The 25,169-nt window shown below is 37.0% G+C and overlaps 1 protein-coding gene across 6 annotated transcripts in view; it reads right to left on the bottom strand.

Moving 5' to 3' along the window:
* KTN1 (kinectin 1) overlaps positions 1-25,169 on the bottom strand; it is a 97,232-nt gene that overhangs the window by 42,460 nt on the left and 29,603 nt on the right. For all 6 annotated transcript variants that reach the window (XM_084877394.1, XM_084877395.1, XM_084877393.1 and 3 more), the window contains exons 10-25: positions 23,486-23,573; positions 18,907-19,073; positions 18,414-18,482; positions 16,952-16,989; positions 16,147-16,237; positions 14,394-14,462; positions 13,619-13,656; positions 13,387-13,468; positions 12,529-12,597; positions 5,949-5,983; positions 3,913-4,003; positions 3,172-3,240; positions 2,321-2,358; positions 1,576-1,666; positions 1,360-1,428; positions 266-303 (exon numbers count right to left, since the gene is read on the bottom strand). In XM_084877394.1, coding sequence (XP_084733520.1) covers positions 266-303; positions 1,360-1,428; positions 1,576-1,666; positions 2,321-2,358; positions 3,172-3,240; positions 3,913-4,003; positions 5,949-5,983; positions 12,529-12,597; positions 13,387-13,468; positions 13,619-13,656; positions 14,394-14,462; positions 16,147-16,237; positions 16,952-16,989; positions 18,414-18,482; positions 18,907-19,073; positions 23,486-23,573 — 1,142 coding nt within the window. The remainder of the gene's footprint in view (positions 1-265; positions 304-1,359; positions 1,429-1,575; positions 1,667-2,320; positions 2,359-3,171; positions 3,241-3,912; positions 4,004-5,948; positions 5,984-12,528; positions 12,598-13,386; positions 13,469-13,618; positions 13,657-14,393; positions 14,463-16,146; positions 16,238-16,951; positions 16,990-18,413; positions 18,483-18,906; positions 19,074-23,485; positions 23,574-25,169) is intronic.

Genomic DNA, 25,169 nt, shown 5'->3' on the forward strand with positions numbered 1-25,169 from the left:
ACAAAGAAAGTATTTTATAATTACTTTATTATGAAATATTAAGTAAACAAAATAGTGAAAAATTATAAAATTCTTGTCTTGTCTGCACCTACGGCACACCAGGCAACATCTCGCGGCACACTAGTGTGCCGCGGAACAGCGGTTGAAAAACGCTGCCCTAAAGTAGTACTTAAAATCAATTAAAAAGAAGCTACAACTTTTGTTATAATTATATTTAACTTGTTGAAAAGAAATATTAAAGATAAATTAAAGAAATGGTACTTACAAGTTCTGAAGCTCCTGAACTTGAGAAGTGATAGATAACTGAAACACAAAGAAAAAAGCAGAGAAAAAGCATTCATAATCCTTTCAACTTACCTTATGATAGCTTTATGATAAACACAGATACGCTCTAAATTACAAAGATCCCAGTTGAATTATTCATGCCAAAATAAGATGCATTTTGATTTTATCATCTGATTCAAATGACATAGTAAGAGTAACAAATTAAAAATGTAAAGTAGGCAGGCAGGTGGTGACAAGGAATACAGTTATGAATAACTAACTCTAAATAATGTGATATTTCTGTAATTGTGAAAATTAGAACATTAAATTATCCACATACCTCCCTACCTAATCAGAGCTCTTCTTTCTAGGTCTTCAAGCCAACTATTCAACAGCATTCTATAGTGTCCTTCTTTAATCTCATTTTCTTATCAGACACAGTTCTATAGTACCTTTTATTCCCCATAGCCCCTTCAGAGTTTGGCTTAGATAACAATTCCTCAGGAGGAAACTTTCCTGATCTCTCAATCTATATTTAGAGGAGTTTTATATTTTCATCATACCCCATTTCCTTCAACATATTATCTTCAATCATTAACATATTCTTTTGACAAGTAGGAGGAACTCAAAAAATACTGTTGAATCAATCTACTGGAATCTCTTCCATAGAGCCTCACCATTTTTTCAATGAAGCCTTATTGGATCAAATTCACCAAAACCCATCTATTTCCAGTAACCATTTTTACCTCCGAAATATGAAATCTGTACTTTGCTCTAAAGACAAAGGTTGAGCAATACATATTCTATAACAAAACATTACAGTCCATGCAGTTAAGAAAAAAGTGCTTCATGTATTAAGTTAAAAAATTAAGGTGAAACATTAATACAGAAAACTTTCTGAAAAGGAATCTTTAACAGTTTGAAGACTCATTGATTAAATATCTCAAATCAGGCAAAAACAATAAAAAGCACATTACCCAGTATACTTACATTACACTACTAAAAGATTTTTCCAATTAACAAGAAGAAAACCAAGTAGCTCATAAATACACACACACTAACAAATCTGTCATGCTATGGCTCTGGGATTGTTACCTGTTGAGCCTTTTCAAGCTGGATATTTCCTATTTCTTCTTTTAGAGCCTCTAATTCCTGTTTCAAATCCTTGACAATGATAAAACAGACAAGATTGGACAATGGAAACACAGAAATTGACATAAAATGCAATGTACAGACAAACATATGAAATTACGTGATATTCATTAAAGTTGATAAACAAATAGACAAGCACAGTTTTCTCATTTCCAATACCTGAATAGTTTTCTCCTTATTAGCAACTTTGAGAAGTTCAGCTTCCAGAAGCTCTTCCACAGACTTGATCTTTCCATCTTTTTCATGAATTCTTAGATAAAGAAATGGAGTATTAAATTTGAATAGAAACCATCACCAACTAAGAATTGCACCAAATCATGAATAAGCTCAACAAATGAATTTGAGTAAAATAGCAACGTATCAGACGGAAGGGGAAATAATACTTAAAGCTCTTTCTAAGTGAGAAATAATCAGCAACCATCAAGTGGCTGAAGCCTATGCACATTAGGAGAAGCTAGTGACATGTTTCAGAAGTACACAGAGATTATGAGGTGTACCCTGAAGAATAGCAAGAGAATCAAGTTCCTCTAAATAATATTGGCTCTTAGGGCTGCAAAAGCTCTGATACAACTTATACGCAATTATGACATCAAACTTTATAGACATCTCAGAAAGGAGACAAGCAAGGAACGTATCTCCCCTTCTAATAAAACCTATTCTTTAATAGTTCCTACCACAGAAACAGAAAATTAACAATGTAATGCTGTAAGTTAAGAAAATAAATGGGAACAATTATGAAAATACATTTTTTAACAATCATGTTGTACCAGGGAAATTACAACTTATCCGATCAATAAAAAAATTCTAGAGTGAAAGTTAAACACACATACACAATAAAACAAGATTTATCAGGACTAACCAATGGTCTAAAAGAGGAAGACCAGTTTAATATGTCACCACTTACACTTTCTTAAGTTCTTCAACTAGAGATGCAAAAGAAACCTGGAAATAAGAAGGCATCCTAAGTTAGTAATTTGCTCAAAATACAAATAGGTCAGAAATAGAAAAGTATGTTACCCTTAAATTTTCCACTATACCAAAATCCAAATAAGAAAGTAAACCCAAGAATCAATTTTTACTAGATTTTAACATAATTATGAAAATGAAAAGCACATTGAAAGTAAGCAGCTTTAAGGCTAAGTATACGCCAAAAGAAAAATCAACACATAAATGTTAAAATTATTGAATAATTTTAACCAGATAAGAGGAAATAGACTTAAAAAATTACCTAATCAGGTAACCCCTTCTACTATTATTTAGAGCAGGGTGGGAAACATCCGGCCTGAGGGCCATAGAGAGCCCGAGAAATCATTTGGTCTGGCCCTGCCAAGGCATTAGGGGTGAGTTAATTAAATATTTGAACAAATCTAGTAGGCTAATTTTTAAGTTGATAATTTTGTATGACCCTCAAATTATGTTATATATATCCAAATGGCCCTTGTCAGAAAAAAGGTTCCCCACCCATGATTTATAGTCTCACTTTCTTTTTGTATACTCAACCCTTTTATCCTGTCACAAAAAGTAATGACCTCCTATCTGGAGTACTCTACCTCGTACTTGGTATAAAGTCAGCATCCAATAAAATTGCTGACTCTATTACTGATAATCAAATCACTAATCAGTCACAAAACACTACAATTGACAAATTCCACTTTGGAGAAGGAACAGACAAACAACAGAATGGCTACATTTGAATGTAACAGGCATTTCCATTGTTTTAAAGAAAATGGTTGCAGAATCTATTAAATTCCTTACCTGATCATTTTGCTTTGCCTTTAAGTCTTGAACTTCTTTTGTCAAAGATGAGTTTTCTGTTCTTATTGCCTTTTTCAAAGATACATAAGCAGAACATACTTTTATTTTCTAGGGAAAAATAGCTTGCTACAAAATAAAGTAGCTTCTCATTTTTACTCTAGCTGCTTCTTTTTTTCTCTGGAAGGCCCAAAAATCTCTACAATTCTATAACTTCTAGAGCTAGCCAAATAGATTTTTAATTCAATTATCCCCACAATTATTTCTATTTATGTTTACACAATCACACAACCACACAGTATACCACTTGTCACCCTAAACTCAAATACAACTTTTAAGTTAGTTCTTCCAGCACCACTACTTATCCTAGTCGAGTTTGTTAATGATAATCATAAAACAGAACTACAATCTCTCCTTTCTCTGGCCTCTAATACTACTTCCTGAAATTATGAAGTCTGCTAGTTAGCACTGGTTATAATTTGAGCATGGGTGGAGGTGGAAGAGCTATTTTACAAACCATAACAACAGTATCTATAATACTTCATTAAGGCAATGCACACTATAATCAACTATGCATTTTTGTATTTTTAATAAAATCTTAAATTTAATGAAAAAAATCATAAATGTAATAAAATGTGGTTAACTCATATGCAGTTTAAGAGCTATGGTAAAAATCTTACACTAATTATAGTGAAACCCCTTCACTGAATAACCACATGGAAAATAACTCTAAAAGTGCTTTACATTCAATTCCTCTTCTTTAGTGGCCACCTGAATAAGTCCAGTTTCAAGTAATTCTTCCACAGTTTTCAATTTCTCATCTTTTTCTTGAATGCTGAAATTATAAATTTAAAACATATGTATAAACTATTTTTTAAGGTAAATGAATGATATCATTCCTAAATATTTTATATGGATTACCTCCTTTGTCCATTGTTCCTTATAAAATTTAACTCTAGAAACATTTCTGAGAATCTTTGATAAATGTCTAAGGGTACTTCTTCTTTACCAGTAAGTAAAATGTGTTCAAATAATGCATGTTTACATGCTAACCTAAACAAATAAGTCACTGCTATGCATGGTACCCACAAACCTAATGTAATCCCAAATCAATCAATAGTATAGTATACAACTCTCTTCCATTGTGAAATACAAAAAGAACTCTGAGAATCTTGATTAATATAGTTAACTAGTGTCCCTGTGCATGGATTTGTGAGCATTGAAATGAAATTGATTAGAAGAAATATTTTAATATCACTATTCACCCTTCTCTATTAGAAGTGTCAACCAAATTTATGATCGATAATGATAGATCAGAACACATGCATGCAATTGGCACCAGCAAGAGCTTTATATGTATTGCACAATCATGAGTCAACTTAGCCTTTTACATATACAGAATAAACTTGCTTAATTAGATCTGCTTTCTGACTTAGCTAAACTTTTTCCAGCACACAGAAGCACCCCAACTTCTCTTTTAGGTAATTGTCAGCAACACAGCAATAAATATCAACACAAAGCACATTATTATTGTAGATCACACAGGGAGAACAAAGGGTAAAATATTTAACTGCAGCAGTGTTTGACTATATTCTGTGCAGTAGAAAACGTGAAGTCATTTTCAAGGTCCACCATTTTTTATTTCTTTTCAGTCCAATCATGTTTCTAAACTTCCTCAATCTCCGTTTTCCAGCTAATGAAAAGAAAAGAGGATTTCACCGAGTCTCCTATCTAACTACTCCAGGACTTCTGTGAGGATCAAATAAGATGAGGCACGTGAAAACACTTCACAGACATATGGTTAAAGTGTAAATATTTTGTACCTGGCTATAAAGCAAGTAATGTTCCTGGGCTGAAGAAACTCCAATAAGGCTATTCACTAGGGAGAGGAAGCCAGACATTGCTATGTGATGTCATTACCCAGCACCCACAGAGACCATTTCTGGGCTGAACTGGGCTGTGGGTCACATTTTGTGCCATGGGGTCTTGGCAGCATTGGCTGTGATTTGTTAGAGTGTCCTTCCAGGGTGGTGGCAGGGCCCATGTTGGGGGAAGCTAAGTGTTGGTTTGTCAGCACACCAGGTCTGTGGTGCCATTTATTTTGAAATGGCCAGTGCGCATCATGGCAGCTCCTTTACTGAGCGTCTGCCCCCTGGTGGTCAGTGTGTGTCATAGATAGCAGTGACTAGAGGCCTGGTGCATAAAAATTCGTGCAATGAGGGGAGGGGGAGTTCTTCTGCCAACTCATACGGTCCAGGAGCCGTCAGGGGATGTGATGGTTTAGGCCTGCTCTTCATAAGGAGCGGGCCTAAGCTGCAGTCTGGCCTTCCATTGTGGGAGGCAACCAGCTGATCAGGAGAAGGCGCCCCCTCATAATCCTGCTGCTGCTGCCACTGTCGGCCACCGCGGCTACTGGCCCTCCTCAGCCCTCACAGCCTTTGTCCGGAAGGACATCCAGAAGATGTCAGGTCTATCCAGTCTAATTAGCATATTATCCTTTTATTAGTAAAGATAATTGTTATCTCAAATTTGGTAGAAGTGATTCATTAAAATATCTAAAGAAAATTTTAGCAAAGACCGGCTTGGGGACTGAAGGGTCCCGGGTTCGATTCCGGTCAGGGGCATGTACCTTGGTTGCGGGCACATCTCCAGTGGGGGGGGGTGCAAGAGGCAGCTGATCGATGACTCTCGTCGATGTTTCTAACTCGCTATCTCTCTCCCTTCCTCTCTGTACAAAATCAATAAAATATATTTTAAAAAAAAGAAAATTTTAAACTCACCATTTTTCCATTTGTTCCACAACATCTTTATTAGGCTAAAATAAAACCACCAAAAAGTTTAATTTACCAACTTTGCATGAGGTAAAACTTGCTAAACATTGAAATAGGATTCTATAAAAATTGTTTAGTTTCATTACATTCAAAATTTAGTAAGATGATCCATATTTGAAGACTGCTAATAATTAATTTACAAACACAATACAAAAGAGAAGCAGCTACACAAAACAGAAAAACGTGAAATATAAAAATGGACTAGTAAAGTGAGTTAGTATGTTATGAATAATTCTTTAATTACTACAAAAGAAAATTTTAAGGATAAGAAGAGAATGTGCCCTAGTTCCTTTTCATCAATTAATTCAGTTCTTTATATATTAAAAAAATAAAATAAAAAATCAAAGGTTCTAAGGCCTCACAGGCGAAGGAAGAAGGCTTTGTTCTTTCTTTTTATAAATGGATTTTTTAAACACTAAGGTATAATGTTTATATAGGCAAGTTCAAAACTCCTATGTACAACTCAAGAATCTTTTAACATGTATATGGTTATATAACTACCACCCAGAACAATATATAAAACTGATTATAAATTGCAGAAGCAGCATATGAACACATCCTCCTTGTAAATCATTAAAATATGACATGTAGTCCTGGCCGGCTTAGTTGGCTGAGTATCAACCCATGCACCAAAAGGTCATGGCTATGATTCCTAGTCAAGGCTCATACCCACTTTGCAGGTTCAGTCCCAAGTTGGGGTGCATGCAGAAGGCAACCAATTGATGTTTTTCTTTCACACTGATTTCTCTCTCTCTCTCTCTCTCTCTCTCTCTCTCTCTCTCAGAAGGCAACCAATTGATGTTTTTCTTTCACACTGATTTCTCTATCTATATCTCTATCTCTATCTCCTACCCCCCCCAACCTCCAACCCCCGTCCCTTTCTCTCTCAAATCAATTTAAAAACATACATTTATAAAAAAAAAAAAAAAAAAAAAAAACAAGCCGAAACCGGTTTGGCTCAGTGGTAGAGTGTCGGTCTGCGGACTGAAGGGTCCCAGGTTCGATTCCGGTCAAGGGCATGTACCTTGGTTGCGGGCACATCCCCGGTAGGGGGTGTGCAAGAGGCAGCTGGTCGATGTTTCTCTCTCATGGATGTTTCTAGCTCTCTATCTCTCTCCCTCCCTCTCTGTAAAAAAATCAATAAAATATATATTTAAAAAAACAAACAAAACAAAAAAAAAATATTACAATGTTTTGGGTTCAATGGTCAGGGCACCTATGAGAAGCAACAGATCAATTGCTCATTCAATATTGCACAAAACTGACACAGCTTAACATATATCCAACATTTTTACTTAATACATTACTGGTCTAGTCTAATCCATTTTTCCCCTCCCTATATGATTTGCAAAACTATATCTTATATAATAATGAATTAGTCTGCAATAAAATACAAATGACCCCTGACACTGGCCTCCCTCCTGCCATCCCCCCATACATATAGAAGTCCTTACAGTCATAATTTATTGTGTAGAAGTGATTTCCCCAGGCCTTCAGACAGCTAAGGTATAATATTTATATAGGCAAGTTCAAAATACCTGCTCTTTCCTAATTTCTCTAGTTTCTTAATTTTTTCCCAATGCTATTACAGCCATTTTCATGAACACTATTAATTTTTCCAAAGTCCATTGCCAAATCCTAAGATTCTGCTTCTTACATATTTCTAAAATTAACCCCCTTTTCTGCTATGCCATAGGTTAGGCTCTCAGCTTTACTCTTCTCAACTATCACATCATCCTAATTCTTCTCCCTGCTTCTAATCCATATGGATTATTTTGTGAGAAGTACACAAAAACTTCCAAATGGAAAAAATTCTTCCTACCATCAGAAAGAAGGTAAGAGTTGTCAAACATATATTAAATCCTGTATTATAAAATATGCAAATTAACCAAAAGGTGGAACAAGCAGTTGGCTGGGGGCAGGGTCAGCAAGCAGGGCGGCACCAGGCCAGCCAAGGAGAATGCCAGTGGGCAGAGGTAAAGGACAGCAGTGACTGGCAGTGGCAAACGGGGGGGGAGGAGAGCAGACTGCTTGCCAGCCAGCGCTGTCCCCCAGTCGGCCTGCAGGTCAACTTCCACAGAGGGAGGCCAGACTGCAGCATCCCCCAAGGGCTCCTGGTCTGCAAGAGGGTGCAGACCCCTCCCCAATCCCCCACCGAGAGCAAAATTTTCGTGCACCAGGCCTCTAATCAGTTTTATAAACTGTGAAAAATAAATCATGCAATTAGTTTACATCTTTCGTCAAGATGATTTTTGCCCATCTTAGGTCTCACATAAAGACTTCACACAAATGTGTAACTATGCATGGTAATGGATTTTAACCATACTTACAGTGGTAATCTTTTCATAATATACACAAATATCAAATCATTATGTTATATATAATGTTAGTGTCAATTAAAGCTCTGTTTTAAAATGAAAGAAAGAAAAAGGGAGAGAGGGAGGGAGGAAGGATGCACCACACATGCCAGTGTGGCTCAAATGGTTGGAGTGTCATCCCCATACATTGACTAAAGGTTTTCAGGTTCAATCCCTGGTCAGGGCACGTACGGAAGGCAAACAGATCAATGTTTCTCTCTCCCTGTCCTTTCCTCTCTCTCTCTAGAATCAATGAAAAACATGTCCTTGATGAAGATTGGGGAAAAAAGAAAATACTATTAAGTCCAAGTTATCTTCACCTTAACCGTTCAGTTGTATTTTACTTTTAGTCCTACATACTTCTCCCCTATGTAAATTCAAACATCTCACTGTCACCAGAGTGATCTATCTAGAATGCTAGACAAAATGCTTATTTATTTTTACAACACCCGTCAGTGGCATTCCTATATGCTAAATCAAGTTCATGGTCCTTATACAGCATACAAAGTTCTTCATTATTAGGCCTTACTGACTCTACTCCTTACACCTCATACTTTGCAGTTCTCTAATATGCTCTAAATTCACCAATTTAACCATATACTGGCATGATATTTAATACTGTATCCATTAGACCTGGAATGATCCTCTTAACTGTTTGGCAAATTCATGGCCCTTTTTCAAAATCACATTTAGCTGTCTCCTGCTCTCTGTGTATTTCATCCTAACCCTCCTCCAAAATAGAACTCATTACTCCTCCTAACCTGTTCAAGAACTTTATTCATCACATTTTTCTGTGTTATATATCTTCACACTAAGCCTGTCTTGAAGACAGGAACCAATTCTCATCCATCTGTGTAGCCTCAGCATATAGCATAGTTTCTAGCATATACTCAATTAGTAAATATTTAATAAAGTGAAATTTCCTTTAAGGAGGTCACAGTTTAACAAATACTCTTGGTTGATTGCTCATTCACTATTCAATTGTACAAACTGACCCAATTAGCATCTATCCAACATTTTTACTTAATACATTATTGATCTGATATAATCCAATTTTTCCCTCCCTATATGACTTTCAAAAGCATATCTTATATAATAATAACTTAGTCTTCAGTAAACTACAACCAGGCATCAGGGCAAGGAGTAAAAATCGGCTATTCCCATAGTTTTTACTTCATAATCTTGATCACTAAATCTTAAAAATCTACTAGAATAAAGTAAAATGTCATGCTGCTCCTTTACTAAAAAGTCAATATTGTAAAAAAAAAAAAAAAAAAAAAGAACCCTCATCCCCAGAAAGTTTTATTTTATTCTGAATAAATTAGATTTTGTAACTGATTTACTTGCATCATCTATAAATGGAGATTTCACTTCTTTAGTGTATAGACAGTTTCCCTTACCTGATGTTTGTTGTCTTTCTGCTTCCTACATCTTAAGAAACAACAACCTGGGACCATTATTGGTATGTTTCAGTAAGGTCAATCTTTTCCTCTAGGATAAAAATCCTTGGGGCAAAAGGACTACATTTTTTTTTTAATAACTGAACTGTTCATCTCTCAACTGTCACTCGGAATTCTGACTGCCTGGTAGAAAGGGGTTAAAGAAAGGTAAAAATAAAAAATAAAAAATTATACTAATCTTTTATTGGCAATAACAAAGAAATGGCCAGAAAAAAAAGTCAAAGAGGTAGTCCTTTGGTCTGTCAAGATGAGATAAGTCAGAACTACAACCAAAAAACATAACACCAGTCATATGTTTTGTACAATATTTTAAAATAAAAAAGAGTTTTCAGAAGAGAAAAATTCTAAGAATTATCAAAGAGCAAATCTTAAGTTAGTACCATAATGAGTTTCCACAATTATCAAATAATTCTTTTAAATAAATTTTTAAAAATGTGACTATGAAATTTTATTCTGAGGATTACTGCTAAAACTTCATAAAACTATTATTCGTTTAAAAAAATTCATCTCATGCTAAGAGTTATTTTAACAATACCTAAGTGCACACAAAAACTTCATAGTAAACGACATTCTACTTTTCTGGGTAAGAATTAACACAATCAGAAACCATCTACATGCCCTGACAGAATGGCTCAGCTGGTTGGAGCACGATCCTGTACACCAAAAAGGCTTCAGGTTCAATTCCTTGCCAGGGCACATACCTAGGTGTGTGTTTAATCCTTGGTCGGGGTGCGTACAAGGAGGCAACCAACTGATGTTTCTCTTACTGCCCACGCCCCCTACACATGCACCACCCCTCTCTCTCTGGAATTAGTTAAGAAATGTCCTTGGGTGATGCTAAAAAATATCTATCTATTATATTTAATCTAATCCAAGTCATTAACGTTGCATCTCACAACTGATATTTTATGAAGCACTAAAAATTAAAAATGCTGCCAACTAAACTGTAACCAGAGACTGTAAGATACAACCAGACTTCAGAAATGGATGATAAATTAATAAGTAGAAAAAAAACTTACAATTGATGAAATATCCTATCTCTTATAGGCTATACCTCAACAAAACAAAAATAAGAATAAGATTTAAGATAAGACTTAAATACCACTTTAGGATTAGAGGCATGAAGTCATATTCCTGCACTAAATATCATCTGCTCAGAATTTTCTCTCTATTAACTTCAATTTGCAGGGGTAAAGAATATATAAAGTAATAAAGATTAAGCAAAGTATTTATTGAAGGGAGGAGGAAAATAAGTAGATTATACCTGTTAAGATATTAACAATACTTCCACAGTACTTGGCACAGCTACTTACACCAATTTAATACCTGCATAAATGTGGATTATAAAATTAAAAAGCATGCGCCTGCTGAAAGAAGTGCTATCATTTTCAATAACTTACATTTCAGCTTCTAATAAGTGTGTTCTATTTTAATGTGTCATCTAATACCAAAAGTTTTTAGAATATTTTTTAAAACTGAAATTTGAAGAGTTGTGTAAGAGAAGAGTATGAAGGCAACCCTCAGGAACAGGCATAAAATGAATGTTGCCTGGGGCTCTAGTTTATGAAGCTAGGAGAGGCACCAGGTGGGGTCCCTCGGCCTGGCCTGTGGACATCTCCCAAGGGGTCTCAGATTGCGAGAGGGAGCAGGCCAGGCCAAGGGACCCCACCAATGCACGATCAGGGCCAGGGAGGGACCAAGGACATCTCCAAGGCATTTCCGGCCCATCTCGCCCATCCTGATCAGCCAGCCCCAGCAGCAAGCTAACCTGCTAGTTGGAGCATCTGCCCTGTTGGTCAGTGCATGTCACAGCAACTGGCTGAATGAAAGGTCGGACACTCAGCATATTAGGCTTTTATTATATATGATGCTTATTCAGGCTGCTATAGTTTTGATGACTTGGTATAAATATAGAAAAAAAATATGATGGCAGTATGGGGTGGAAATGAGACAGAAAAAAATATTCTAAGGGAAAGATATGGAGGCCTAAAATAACTACTATATGCAAAGAACTAAGCTAAACACTATTCATAAACTTACTCATTTAAATCTACCAAGCTTATGATGTAAATAAAATGTGAAAGACTTGGGATGACAGGTTTCAGAAAGGTTAAGCAATTGGATCAACATCACTGCATTAAATGCTGGTATTAGGTTTCAAATCCTTTCTCTCTCTTCCTCTTTTTTTTTTTTTTTTTTCCTTTTTTTTAATTGATTTAAGAGAGGGAGAAAGAGGGAATGAGAAAGAAACATCAATGATGAGAATCATTGATCAGCTGGCTCCTGCACATCCCCTACTGGAGATCGAGCCAACAACTTGGGCATGTGCCCTGACTGGGAATCAAAGCATGATCTCCTGGTTCATAGGTCAACACTTAACCACTGAGAAACACTAGCTGAGCCAAACCCATTCTCTTTTTAGGGAACCATGATGCCTTAAAGAATGTGAAGTTCCGAGTCTGAAAACTTTTATCCTCAGAACCAAATGCATCAAAATAACTCAAAACATTCTTTTTATGCATACTATTACATTTTTCATTCCTTTGGGCGGGAGGAGGGATGTTCATAAGCATGTTAGCATCAGGAAGAAAAGTTATATTTTCTTTAGTTTGGATATTTGATAAACACAAGAACAATTTAAATACAATCAATATTTTCCAAAGTAAATGAACTGGTTACTATTTAAGAAGAAAGGCTCATGAAAAATCTTACCTGTTTAGAAACAAGGGTCTGTAGCCTCTGAACTTCTAATTGTAATACTTTGTTTTGGTCACTTAAAATCTGGAAGAAAGAATCTCAATTTACTGTTTAATTAAGAAAAGGTAACAATGCAATAATTTGAGTAAGTTATTTAAAAAATATCAAACCCATATTATTGCTTTAAGTACTAATAAAGTGGCAGGGGAATTATATCCTAATGTACATAAGAATGCAAATCTCACATGGCTCCAGTTTCCAGTTTTAATGAATACATTCCAATTTTAATGAATACATTCCAGTGCTAGTATAAAGTACATTTATAATAATCTCTAAAACAAATTCTACCGAACCCTATTTCAGTCATGTAGTTTATCCTAAAACACTGTTAACACTGTGCTTTGATCTGCTTTAATGTGTATTTCAAAGAGCTGAACAGTTTGTGCCAATGGAATCTGGGGAACCGTACTTTCATAAGTGAGTACCAGTAAATAAAAGCCCCCAAGAAGCAAATCATACTACACTGAGATGCACCCTGGGAATCAGAATGATGTACAGCACTCAAGCTGGTTGGCCAGAAACTAGCACTGCATCAACAATAAAGGCAGACAGAACCATCACAAACTACCAACTGAAAACTGTAGAGAAAAGGCTAGAGGGAAACAAACTTCAAAAGTTTGTTACAAGAAGAAATAAGATAATCTAGGCAAGAAGAATCTGATAAAATTCATTGCTTTATAGGTCCTCAAATAAACTCTATAAACACTGCTTTAGAGTCATTACACATGAAAGTTGTATTTCTAGATTCACTTCAACTGAAAACTATTACAAAACTGTTCAAATAAAGCAGAGATGACAAGCTTAATCACACACCTTAAATTCTTCCATTTTGTTTGAAATTTCACACTGTAGCTGCTCTTCAAGCAGTCTTATTTTATCATCCTTAACACGAATACTATGAGAAAAAATCAATTAAAACAGATAATATATTGAGAAAGTGTACATAAATTATGTGCACAACTATGTTATAAGCAGCAATATTTCCTGTAATTATACTTGAACATAAATGTATGAATGACTCCATGTTCAACAATACATTAATTACCTTTTATGCATCTTCTCCAGTTCATGTGCAGCAGCAGCCTGTGTTTAGAATGAGATGAGAATTATGTCATTTCTCAAGCAATACTCTAAATTATTTTTTTACTTATTTTTACATATTAAAAAGTTACATTTTTATATATTTGGAGTAAGTAAAATTAAAGCAATATCAATACACTTTCCTATCCAATATTTTGTACTTCTTATTGATCAATCTTTATCCTAATAAAAAGATATGTCCTTTTTTTAATTAAATGGTAAAAAGCTAGAACAAACCAGCACATTAAGAATGTTATAACTGCCGAAGCCGGTTTAGCTCAATGGTAGAGCGTAGGTCTGCGAACTGAAAGGTACTGGGTTCGATTTCCGGTTAGGGGCATGTACATTGGTTGCGGGAATATCCCCGGTAGGGGGTGTGCAAGAGGCAGCTGGTTGATGTTTCTCTCTCATCAACGTTTCTAGCTCTCTATCTCTCTCCCTTCCTCGCTGTAAAAAATCAATAAAATATATTTTTTTAAAAAAGAATGTTATAACTGTTCCTCTGATATATCAAAAGTGGTCAATTCTTTGGCTCGAACATTAATTTTAATATATAGATGGGTTGTGAGAGGTATAAAATAGAAAAGTCTTTCAACAACATACCATGAGCCAGACCCGAGTAACCATTATATTTATTTATTGTCCACATGAGTAAAATTAAGATCTTGCAACACCAATAAAAATAAATATAGACAAACTGAAATTCTGAGGTAAATGCTTAAAAAGCAATAAAGATCTACCTGTTCATTTGCCAAAGCCTGTAATTTTTGCACTTCAGCTTTTAGTAAGAAATTCATATTTTGTATATCCTAGAACAAGAAGGAAAAACAGAATTAGAAAGACTTAATATAATTGACTTTGAAGCTTGTAAAACACTCTTCTACTTAAGCAAATGTCTCAAAGCAAAGTCTCAAATTATAATTTCTTAAATGAGAAAGAAAACCATCAATTCCTGTTGTTTATTTCCCGAATTATTGTCAATTATATCATGTGAGAAAAAAACCTTTAAACTTTTCCTCTTCGAGGGCAAAAAAGAATTTCATTTAGAAGAGAGACACTTTTCAGATGAATTCGAGTATTTTCTATTTTTTTAAAAATATATTTTCATTGATTTCAGAGAAGAAGGGAGAGAGAAAGAGAAATAGAAAAATCAAAGATGAGAGAAAATCATTGAACAGCTGCCTCCTGCACATACCCTACCAGGGATCAAGCCTGCAACCCAGGCATGTGCCCTTGACCAGTATCAAACCTGGGACTCTTCAGTCCCCAGGCCGACACTCTATCCACTGAGCCAAATTGACTAGGGCTAGAGTATTTTCTTCTTCATAAACACATGTACTGATTACAAGATCAAGGTAACTCAATGACTATAAAATATTGCAGCCATCTTACCTAATAGAGAAACATGTAAATTGACCATATCTCCGCTATGCACACAGCCAATCAGAGTATGCAAATTAATCCAACAAAGATGGCGGTTAACTTGCGTACTACCTGGGTCCCGGGAACCTCCTCCGCACCAGGTCACTCCCAGCCAGCCATGGGTGGGGGGAGGGACTAAGATTGCAATCGGAGGTTCCAGGAGGGGGAAACCCCTTCCTAAGCCTAAAGCCTGGGGCAGAGGCTTTAGGCTTGGGAAGGGGCCAAGATTGGGATCGGAGGGAAAGGGGGGGAAAAAATCAATGGAAAGAAATGTCATATCTTATGAAGGACACATCTTGAAAATGCCTAAAGAGCCGAAACCGGTTTGGCTCAGTGGTAGAGTGTCGGTCTGCGGACTGAAAGGTCCCGGGTTCAATTCCGGTCAAGGGCATGTACATTGGTTGCGGGCACATCCCCAGTAGGGGGTGTGCAAGAGGCAGCTGGTCGATGTTTCTCTCTCATCGACGTTTCTAGCTCTCTATCTCTCTCCCTTCCTCTCTGTAAAACATCAATAATATATATATATATATAAAAAGAAAATGCCTAAAGAAAGTTGTTGTTTTTTAATATATTTTATTGATTTTTTTTTTTTACAGAGAGGAAGGGAGAAGGATAGAAAGCTAGAAACATTGATGAGAGAGAAACATTGATCAGCTGCTTCCCATAGGGGATGTGCCTGCAACTAAGGTAAATGCCCTTGACCGGAATCGAACCTGGGACCCTTCAGTCCACAGACTGATGCTCTATCCACTGAGCCAAACCGGTTTTGGTAAGAAAGTTATCATTTTTTCATGGTAAAGGGACTAGAGTCCGTGTTGATGAAAATATCTTGGTAGCTGCAGCAGCAGGGTGATGGGGCTGGCACCTTCCCCTGATCAGCCCCATCGCCTCCCGCACAGGGAGGCCAGACTGCGGCTTAGGTCCGCTCCCAGTGGGGAGCGGGCCTAAGCCATCAGTAGGACATCCCCTGAGGGCTCCCAATATGTGAGATGGGGCAGGCTGGGCTAAGGGACCCCTCCCCAGTGCACAAATTTTGTGTACCAGGCCTCTAGTTTATAATAATTACTGTACCTTAAGTTCCTCCTCTTTACTTGTTAAATGATCATGTTCATTTGCTAAAGAATCTTCCGTCTGTTTTATCTGTTTATCTTTTTCTGCAATCCTTTAATGAAAAATACATTTTAATAAATATTCAGAAGTCAAAAAAGCAGTTTCTCATAAATTGTACTTTTAATTTCTGTAATTCCCCTTTCAGTGTAGCAATAACTGTCATACACACTACAGCTCCTTAAAATACCTACCCCTATTTTAAAAGTTGAGGTAAAATAACTTTTTAAAGCTCACAAGCCTGGCAATGTCTAAACCTGAGTTTAGAGGGGACTCTTTCCCCCTCCCCACGTGGGAGTCTGTACTTGTTCTTTAATAAATTTCCACATTTACTATACAAAAAAAAAAAAAAAAAAAAAAAAAAAAACCCTGAGTTTAGGGCTTCTGAACTCAATTACACAAAAACACAGAACTTTGTTTTGGCCACCACTGTAAAATTAGATACAGAGTACCTGCAACTACTTAGACACAAAACTAACTTCCACTGATCTCAAATCATAATTATCTCTCCCACATACATGCTCAAGCCCAAATGAAGAAAATTCCCCAAATCTTTTTATGATAAAGACAAAAACACAGAACGTTTAACTTTTCAGGAATCAAATCATTAAGCGGGAGCAGGGCAGGCAAGAGGGTGAGAGTTGCTCCAAATTTAGTTGCATTTTCTGAACAAGTTAGAATATAAATTTAATCGTAAGTACTGAATCTAACAGGTAATAAGTTAATGGTGACTAAGCAATTACAAGAAAATGTAGACAGGCAGGCTTACACTTTATGTAATTCTTCTGCTAGAACTGAAGCAGAGGTCTAAGAAAGAAAAACAGTGTCAACATAAAAGCATTTAGGACAAAGTTTAAAAGTTTTACAATAATCATTAAAAATTAAAAGAAGTTAAAGTATATAAAATTATTAAGGCATCATCTAGCACATAACAAGTGTTCATTAAATAGTAGCTATTATTTTGAAGGCAAATTTGATCACCAACAAACAAAACATCAGAAAAATAGCCAGAAAGTTCCTTTTTCATCCCTGTACTTCTTTTCCTTAGTAACGATTTCCAATACTAACTAAATGATACAGTTCATGAAGGTAAACTTTTTGGTAATACCTATGCACATCTTTACTTCTTAAAAGGTATTTATAGCATCCTCTAAGTATTTAATTCCTGATAAATTTTCTAGAGCTCTTTCAGCTAATAACTTTGATTTTAATCAATATGAATTGATAATTTATATATCCATAAACACACAAACATCCTTTCCTATATTAAATAATTCTTCCTAATTAATTTTAGGCTACAGTTTCTACAAAGAAAGGAAATAGGGGGTGAGGATGGGAGGAAATGTTTACTATCTCAAAGTTTTAGGACTTTAAATTTTCCTTAAACTTTAAAAACGAGTTTTAAATGTGAAAACTACTTTTTATATAGAAAGGTGAATCCTTTTTCTACAAACAATTTTTAGAATTTTAAAGTTGAAGAATTAAAATTCACAATATGTATATAATGGAAACAAATTAAATACTCAGAAGTTTTTTCTTTTTTTCTCACTATATTATTATTTATATTCCAAAGACTATATCTACATATCTACCATAATAAAAAGATATATCCTTTTTTAATTAAATGGTAGAAAGCTAAACCAAATTAGCACATTAGGAGTATTTTAACTGTTCCTCTGATAGCTCAAAAATAGTCAATTCTTTGGATCAAACATTAATTTCAACAAAAAAATAGTTAATATCTAGATGGGTTACATTAAAATGCTACTAAAGAAAAACAGGTCTTTGGAAGGTTTCTCCACTCACTAAACTGAAATATAAATCTTAAAATGATCCTTTTGCATATATAATCTGAGAGTTATGATCAGCATACTGCTACCACCTGAAGATAAAGTTTTCCTTTATGGCTAGTCAATAGTAGAGAACACTTCTAATAGACAAATGACTATTCTTGACACAATTTGGCCAATTCCTCCTGTTTTGTGACAGAATTGTGGACATTTTTTTCTTCATATGGCAAAAACTCTCTAACTCACCTCTCAATTAGCTGAATTTGAATTTCTTATTGTTTCTTTTTATGATTATTAGTGTGTTTATCGCTCAGGATCATCAATGCTGATACTAGTCTCCCAATGACTAATCCAGTGCTCAGCACTCAACAGGCACTCAAAGGATTAGTTACACAGCTAGGAAGCTATTAGTAATGATAAACAGTAAGAGAGCATCATTACCTGGGCTGCTATCTGGGAGTGGAATTGTTGAATTTGAGCTTTCAAAGCCTCATTCTGCTCCAAAATATCCTTTCATAAACAGCAACCAAAAAAGAGAGAGGGGAAAGTGTATTGTTACTAAATATACCAATGCATACAAACAAAATGAGTTACAGGTACATGTGTTTATTTTTAGAAAGGCATTCTTTGATTCCAAAAGATGTCATTTTACAATAATGATTAGGCATTCTTCTAAAAGAGTTAATTTACAAGGTAGAAATTAAGAATATGTTGTGTTGTTCCTAATCTAATACAAAAAGCCTAAGACTGTGGGTGAGGACATCTTTAAGTATATATTCAAAAACAACATACTGTGACAAATGCTCAAAGATTAAGTTTTAATTATTCATCACCACTCCAGAATTAGGACAAGGCAGACTATCCTCCCTTCTTCTATTCAGATACATCCAATTCCTGCCCACCTTTATTTTTTAAGAGAGAGAAAACTAGATACCTGAACTTGCATTTGTAGAGACTCTTCTTTATTCACCCTTTTTTGCTCCAATTCCATTAACTGCATTAGTCTTTGCTCCAATTGCTGTTTTGATACCAAGGTATCTGTAAGCTTACTATGCAGACTCTGTACTTCATTTTCTTTGGCCACAAATTTACTCTGTAAATCTGTAACAAAGCATTGTGTTTTACAAAGGTCTCTTCCTTTCCTGGTTACTGATACTCATCTTTATTTAGTGTAGGCATTATCTGCTCCTTGAATGTCTCCTCTACTCCCTCCTTCCTGCCTGCATATGAACAGCCTATATGCTTACTTTTAATCACAGTACCTGCCACATGATACTAATTCATCTTTTCACCCAGCTTTTTGAAATCAGAGATTACCTTTTCTGAATTCAGAGCTGTGACCAATGCTTGGCACACAGTACATATTCAATAAATGTGTTAATTGAACCATATGTGATGTTTAAAACTGTCATATCATTTCTTTTTTTCTTTTTTAATTTATTTTTTTAGAGAGAGAAACATCACTGGGGAAGCAAAAACATCAATCTGGTGCCTTCTGCATGCCCTCTACCGAGGATTGAGCCCACAACCCTAGCATGTACCCTGACCGGACCCAGAATTGAACCTGCAACCTTTCTGTGTATGAGATGACGTCCAACTGAGCCACACTGGCCAGGGCTATACCATTTCTTGATTTCAAACACCTTTTAGTAAGTACTTTAGTAAGTTATTTAATGAATTTCTTCTAAATTCCCTGTACTCTTCTACCTGGAAAGCAGAGAAAGATAATGAAAGCTGACAAATGTCCTGGTGTAAGATGAAGTAAAAACTTTCTGTCTGCTTCTCTTCTAATAACCCCAAGACAGATAGACACGAGAGAAGGGGGGGGGGGGGGGGGGGGGGAACTATCCTTGATGCAATCATAAGTAAATGTAACTCCAAATCACAAGAAATTAAGACAAAATGAATGGTGAGATGATCACTAAATTGGAGGAAAGGGGAAGGATTCTAGAAACCTAGAAGGTTCAGGAAATCATGATACCAGGCATTATGAGTTGCCTCCTGGCTTCATAACACAATCAAGTCCAAAACAGGGAGAAGGGATAACACAGACAGAACATGGTTGACTACCACTAAGAACAGAGAGGGAAATAGAGGGAAGAAGGAATGTGTGCATTAGATATGTTTTAAAAAAGGTTATAAATTTCTTCCATAAGAAGATACTAATACCAGAATGGAAAACAATTCATAAAAGAGCTCCTGAAAATTAAAGACATAATAATAATGTCAAGATTTAGAATTCAGAAGAACATAATATTTCTTATCAGCAACAGAAGTTAAATCGGTGGGAAAATTATTTCCAACCCAGAACGCTATATCTACCAAACTATAAAACAAGCATGAAAGTAGAAACAATAAAAACATTTTCAGATATACAAACATATGTACTTCAAGGCTTATTCATGTGAAGATACTAAAACATTTGCTATTAAATGAGAGAAGAAAGCAAGAAAGATGGCAGTGACACAAGATGCAAAAAACAGGATAAAGAGACAAAACTAAGTCTCAGGAAGATAAGTATGGAGCAAACCTAGACAGTAAGGTACTCAAGCAGGAAGACTGAGTACTCCAGACAGACCCAGGAAAAACTGATAGAGTCTCCATTATCTAACATGTTGATAGGCTAGGGGACTGGAAAATGTTAAAGGGAGTTTAACCACAGGTAAAAACTTAAATGGTAAAACAAAGATCAAGCAACTTAAAAATCATAAAGCAATAATTAGCTCCAGAAAATTATAACATTGTTCAAGAAAAGAATTGCAGTTTTAATATTTTTCTTGGCTCAGCACTGAGTACAGAGTCATAATGATATAAACAATTAATACTGACATGATCAAAAAGTATACGTAACTTAAGAGAAACCAAGATGGAGGTATAAGGTAAACACCTATACTGCTGCCTCGCACAATTTTAAAACTGCAACTAGAAGACAGTACGAACATCATCCAGAACCACCAGAAAGCTGGCTGAGTGGAATTCTACAACTAGAAGGAAAGAGAAAAGAACACTGAGACTCAGGGGAGCTGTGGAGGTATGGACACCCATGTGTTAGGAAAAGGGCAGGTAGCTGAATACGAGGCTGCCTTACTCAGGGTGCATGGAGAGGGCGGGAACACACAACTAGCTCTCTTGTTCAGGAGGAAAACAAAACCTCCCAACTGCACTGAAATCCAGCTCCGGGTGAGACTTAGGGTACCAGACTCATTCAGGGAGAAACTGGACTGTCTAGCAGTGGGCGAAACTCAAGAGCAGCCTTCTCTCAGTGGTGCGTGCAGCCATTTGCTGCAGGACACTGAAATACAGGCCCTCTTAGGGCGGGGCTGATGGGAAACCAAGACTGTCTGCTCCACCCTGCGACTCTGCCCCATCCAAGCTGAGCACAGAAGCCCTCCCAGTGGAGACACTGCTGTCCTCATAGCCTGGAAGTCAACTCCCCCAGTAATACCAACAACAATCAAGGCTTAACTATAATAAGAATGCCACACAGCCCACAAAGGGGTGCATCAAGAGTGTCCACATCAGGTAACTGGGGAGGCTGAGCTACTGGGCACTGCTAGGACACCTAGCACCCAAAGCAACTCCCATCAACTCAGGGAAGCAGCTAAAGAGGCAGGCCACAAATGAAGGAAATGGAAAAAAGCAAAAGACTGGATATAGAGTTCAAAAACATAGTTGTAAGGTTTTTCAAGAATTTCCTAGAAAAGGCCAATAAATTTAGTAAGACCCTCGGGATATGAAAAAGGATCAACTAGAAATTAAGCATACACTGACTGAAATAAAAAATATTATACAGCCGAAACCGGTTTGGCTCAGTGGATAGAGCGTCGGTCTGCGGACTGAAAGGTCCCAGGTTCGATTCCGGTCAAGGTCATGTACATTGGATGTGGGCACATTCCCAGTAGGGGGTGTGCAGGAGGCAGCTGGTTGATGTTTCTATCTCATCGATGTTTCTAGCTCTCCATCCTTCTCCCTTCCTCTCTGTAAAATATCAATAAAATATATTTTAAAAAATAAATAAAAAATATTATACAGAGACCTGAAAGCAGACTAGAGGACTGCAAGAAGTCAAAGATTTGAAATACCTAGGAGCAAAAAACACTCCTCCAGAAAAGAAAAAAGAATCTAAAAATACGAAGATAGTGTAAGAAGCCTCTGGGACAACTTCAAGCGTACCAACACTCAACATGGAGCCATGCCAGCCAGGCAGTTATTTAAGTTTATAGTTACAATTCTTTTAGCAAAATTCATGTGTGCTTTGTTGATTAAATATAAAACATTAATTTTAAGAATAAGCTAATGTATCTTAACATAAATATAAACTTTACATATAAAGAAATAGGGCTTCAATATCTTGGGTATCTATAATAATAAAAGTGTACAAATGACCATCCCAATGACCTTCATCTGCAGATGAAGCCAGGCTGTGAGGGCTGAGCCCCTTGCACAAATTTTGTGCATCGGGCTCTAGTATTTATACATTGAACCAAAGGGAAATACTTGGGGAGATAAAAAAAAAAAAAAAAAAAGAAACCAAAGCTTTAAAGATCCAAATTATAAAATTATATAAGAAAATGAGTAGTAGAGACATAAGTAACACACAAGCTTCATTATCTCCCATATATATTTATAAAATTAAGAATAAGAGATGAGCCGAAACCGGTTTGGCTCAGCGGTAGAGCGTCAGTCTGCGGAACGAAAGGTGCCAGGTTCGATTCCGGTCAGGAGCATGTACAATACATTGGTTGCGGGCAGAGGTGTGCAGGAGGCAGCTGATCGATGTTTCTCTCTCATCGACATTTCTAGCACTCTAGCTCTCTCCCTTCCTCTCTGTAAAAAATCAATAAAATATATTGAAAAAAAGAAAAAAAAGAATAAGAGATGAAAGTATTTAAGGACTAGGGAGTTTTAAGTCAACTACTTGGAATAATAATGATCTTGTTTTTCTCTTCACAATATATGAAGTGAGACCCTTAGAAACAAAATATCAAATGAAGAGTTGGTCAAAAATCCAAAAGGAATAATTACAGAAAGGAAACACACAACAAGGGTTGCATTACCCTATTATGGACTATACATTTTTTGCAACTTAATGCTTCAGACAAAGCTTTTAGACTGTATTTTTTTTAAAATCCCCACCTGAGGACATGCTAATTGATTTAGAGAAGGGGAAGGGAAGAAGAGACAGAGAGACAAACAGAGACAGACAGACAGACATCAATGTGAAAGAGAAAAATCGATCGGTTTTCTTCTAATACCAGTTCTATTCAGGTATTGAACCTGCAACCTTTTGATGTAGGGATTATACTCAACCAGCTGAGCGCCACTGGACAGAGCTAGAGTGCTTATCTGTAAAACCCTAGGGAATGTTAAGAGTAATAAAGGTGCTTTAAAGGCTATTTTTATTTAACTATAACCAAAATGCCAAATTACATACTGTCTCTACAATATGGAAAGGGGAGAAAATTTCACCCAGAATTATATACTAAATTGACATGACTACCTCTTCCCCTTACCTTGCTGGGCTGCCTCATGCTCTGTTGTTCTCTTCCTGATATAACTTTGGACTTCTTCCCGCCTTCTCTCAGCTTCTTGTAATTGAACCTGGAAAACGGACAAATCAGCACAAACACAGGATTGCATTTATTTTTAAGTATCCTCTACCTTTACTGTTGTATCATAAAACTGCTTATTCCAACTACCAGTCTCCTACATTTTAATAAGATAGGCAGATATGTTTAGCCTGATAATATGCATGGATATTATCAACCTCAGCCATTCTACCCTCCCCACCACCACCACCACCACCACCACCACCTGTATACAGAATTTAGAGACTGGAAATTATTTCAAAACAATATTTGTGCTGGTGGATCATTATAGCTACTTTGTATATATCTGATCCTCTCAACTATAATCTGTTTTCCATTAAGCTTCTGTGAGCTAATAGGCTTTCCAAAGATAAGATGGTATCTTTATTGCTAAATTTCAGTAGGTACCTAATTTGTAATTTGAAGTATAGCACAACACTTTAATCTTTAGTGTCATTATCTACTTATTTATATCCAGAGAACAAGCTTCCATATGTGTAAATGCCAACAATATACACTCCAGCAAGACAAATCCTATTTAATCTTATAGAATAAAGAGGTAATATGCAAATTGGCCATCACTCCAACACACAAGGTGACTGCCCTCCATGTGGTCAAAGATGACTGCCCCCATGTGGACTCAAGGTGGCCGCCACAAAATGGCCAGCAGGGGAGCGCAGTTAGGGGCAATTGGGCCAGCAGGGGAGCAGTTAGGTGTTGATCAGGCTGGCAGGGGAGAGGTTCGGGGGGTGATTAGGCTGGCAGACAAAAGCAGTTAGGGGCAATCAGGCAGGCAAGCAGGTGAGCGGTTGGGAGCCAGCAGTCCTGGATTGTGAGAGGGATGTCTGACTGCCCTTTTAGGTCCGATCCCACTGAGCAGTCGGACATCCCTCAAGGGGTCCCAGATTGGAGAAGGTGCAGGTTGAGCTGAGGGTCACCACTCTCCCCCCCCCCCCCCATGCACAAATTTCGAGCACCAGGCCTCTAATTCTCAATGTTGTAGGCGCCCCTAACAGGGGTGGCAAGGGGTGGCAGGGGAAAAGATCAGGAGTCCAAGGTGTGGGCTGTGGCTACTCCTGAGGCTGTGTCTTCTCCCAGTCCAGTCAGCCTCCCCGCCCACCCGAGGGGTGCAGGGGCTGGGGTAGGGTGTCCGTACAGAGGGATTGGAAGAGCTCCCCGTGGCCACTTCCCCTTCCTTCTTTCCAGTCCGGGTTCGTCAGGCACTCTCCTCAGACCCCCGGGAACTTGGCTCCAACAGGCCCACCCCTCCATGGCTCCCTGCCACCCCCACCCTACTTGGCTCTCACCCACTGCCCATTTGTCAGGAGGCTGCCAGGGTGCCCTGCTGTGGACACCGCAGTCTGGGGCAGGGAATAGGGGTCCGGGGAGCAGCTCCAGTAAAGTTTAGTAAAACCCAGGTCCACATCGGGATTCGGCTGCGGGGAAACAGGGGAGTCTGCCTGGGTGGAACAAAATCATGCCAGAGTCCCACCCCATGGCCCACAGCCCCGCCCACCCTGCTGAATGGTCATCTGATGTTATGGCATCCTGGCAATTTGCATATTCCTCTATTATTAGTACAGACTATGTTTTCTTTTATTACAAAATC

Source organism: Pipistrellus hanaki, assembly GCF_964339955.1.
Source record: "Pipistrellus hanaki genome assembly, chromosome: 1".
NCBI lineage: Eukaryota > Metazoa > Chordata > Mammalia > Chiroptera > Vespertilionidae > Pipistrellus > Pipistrellus hanaki.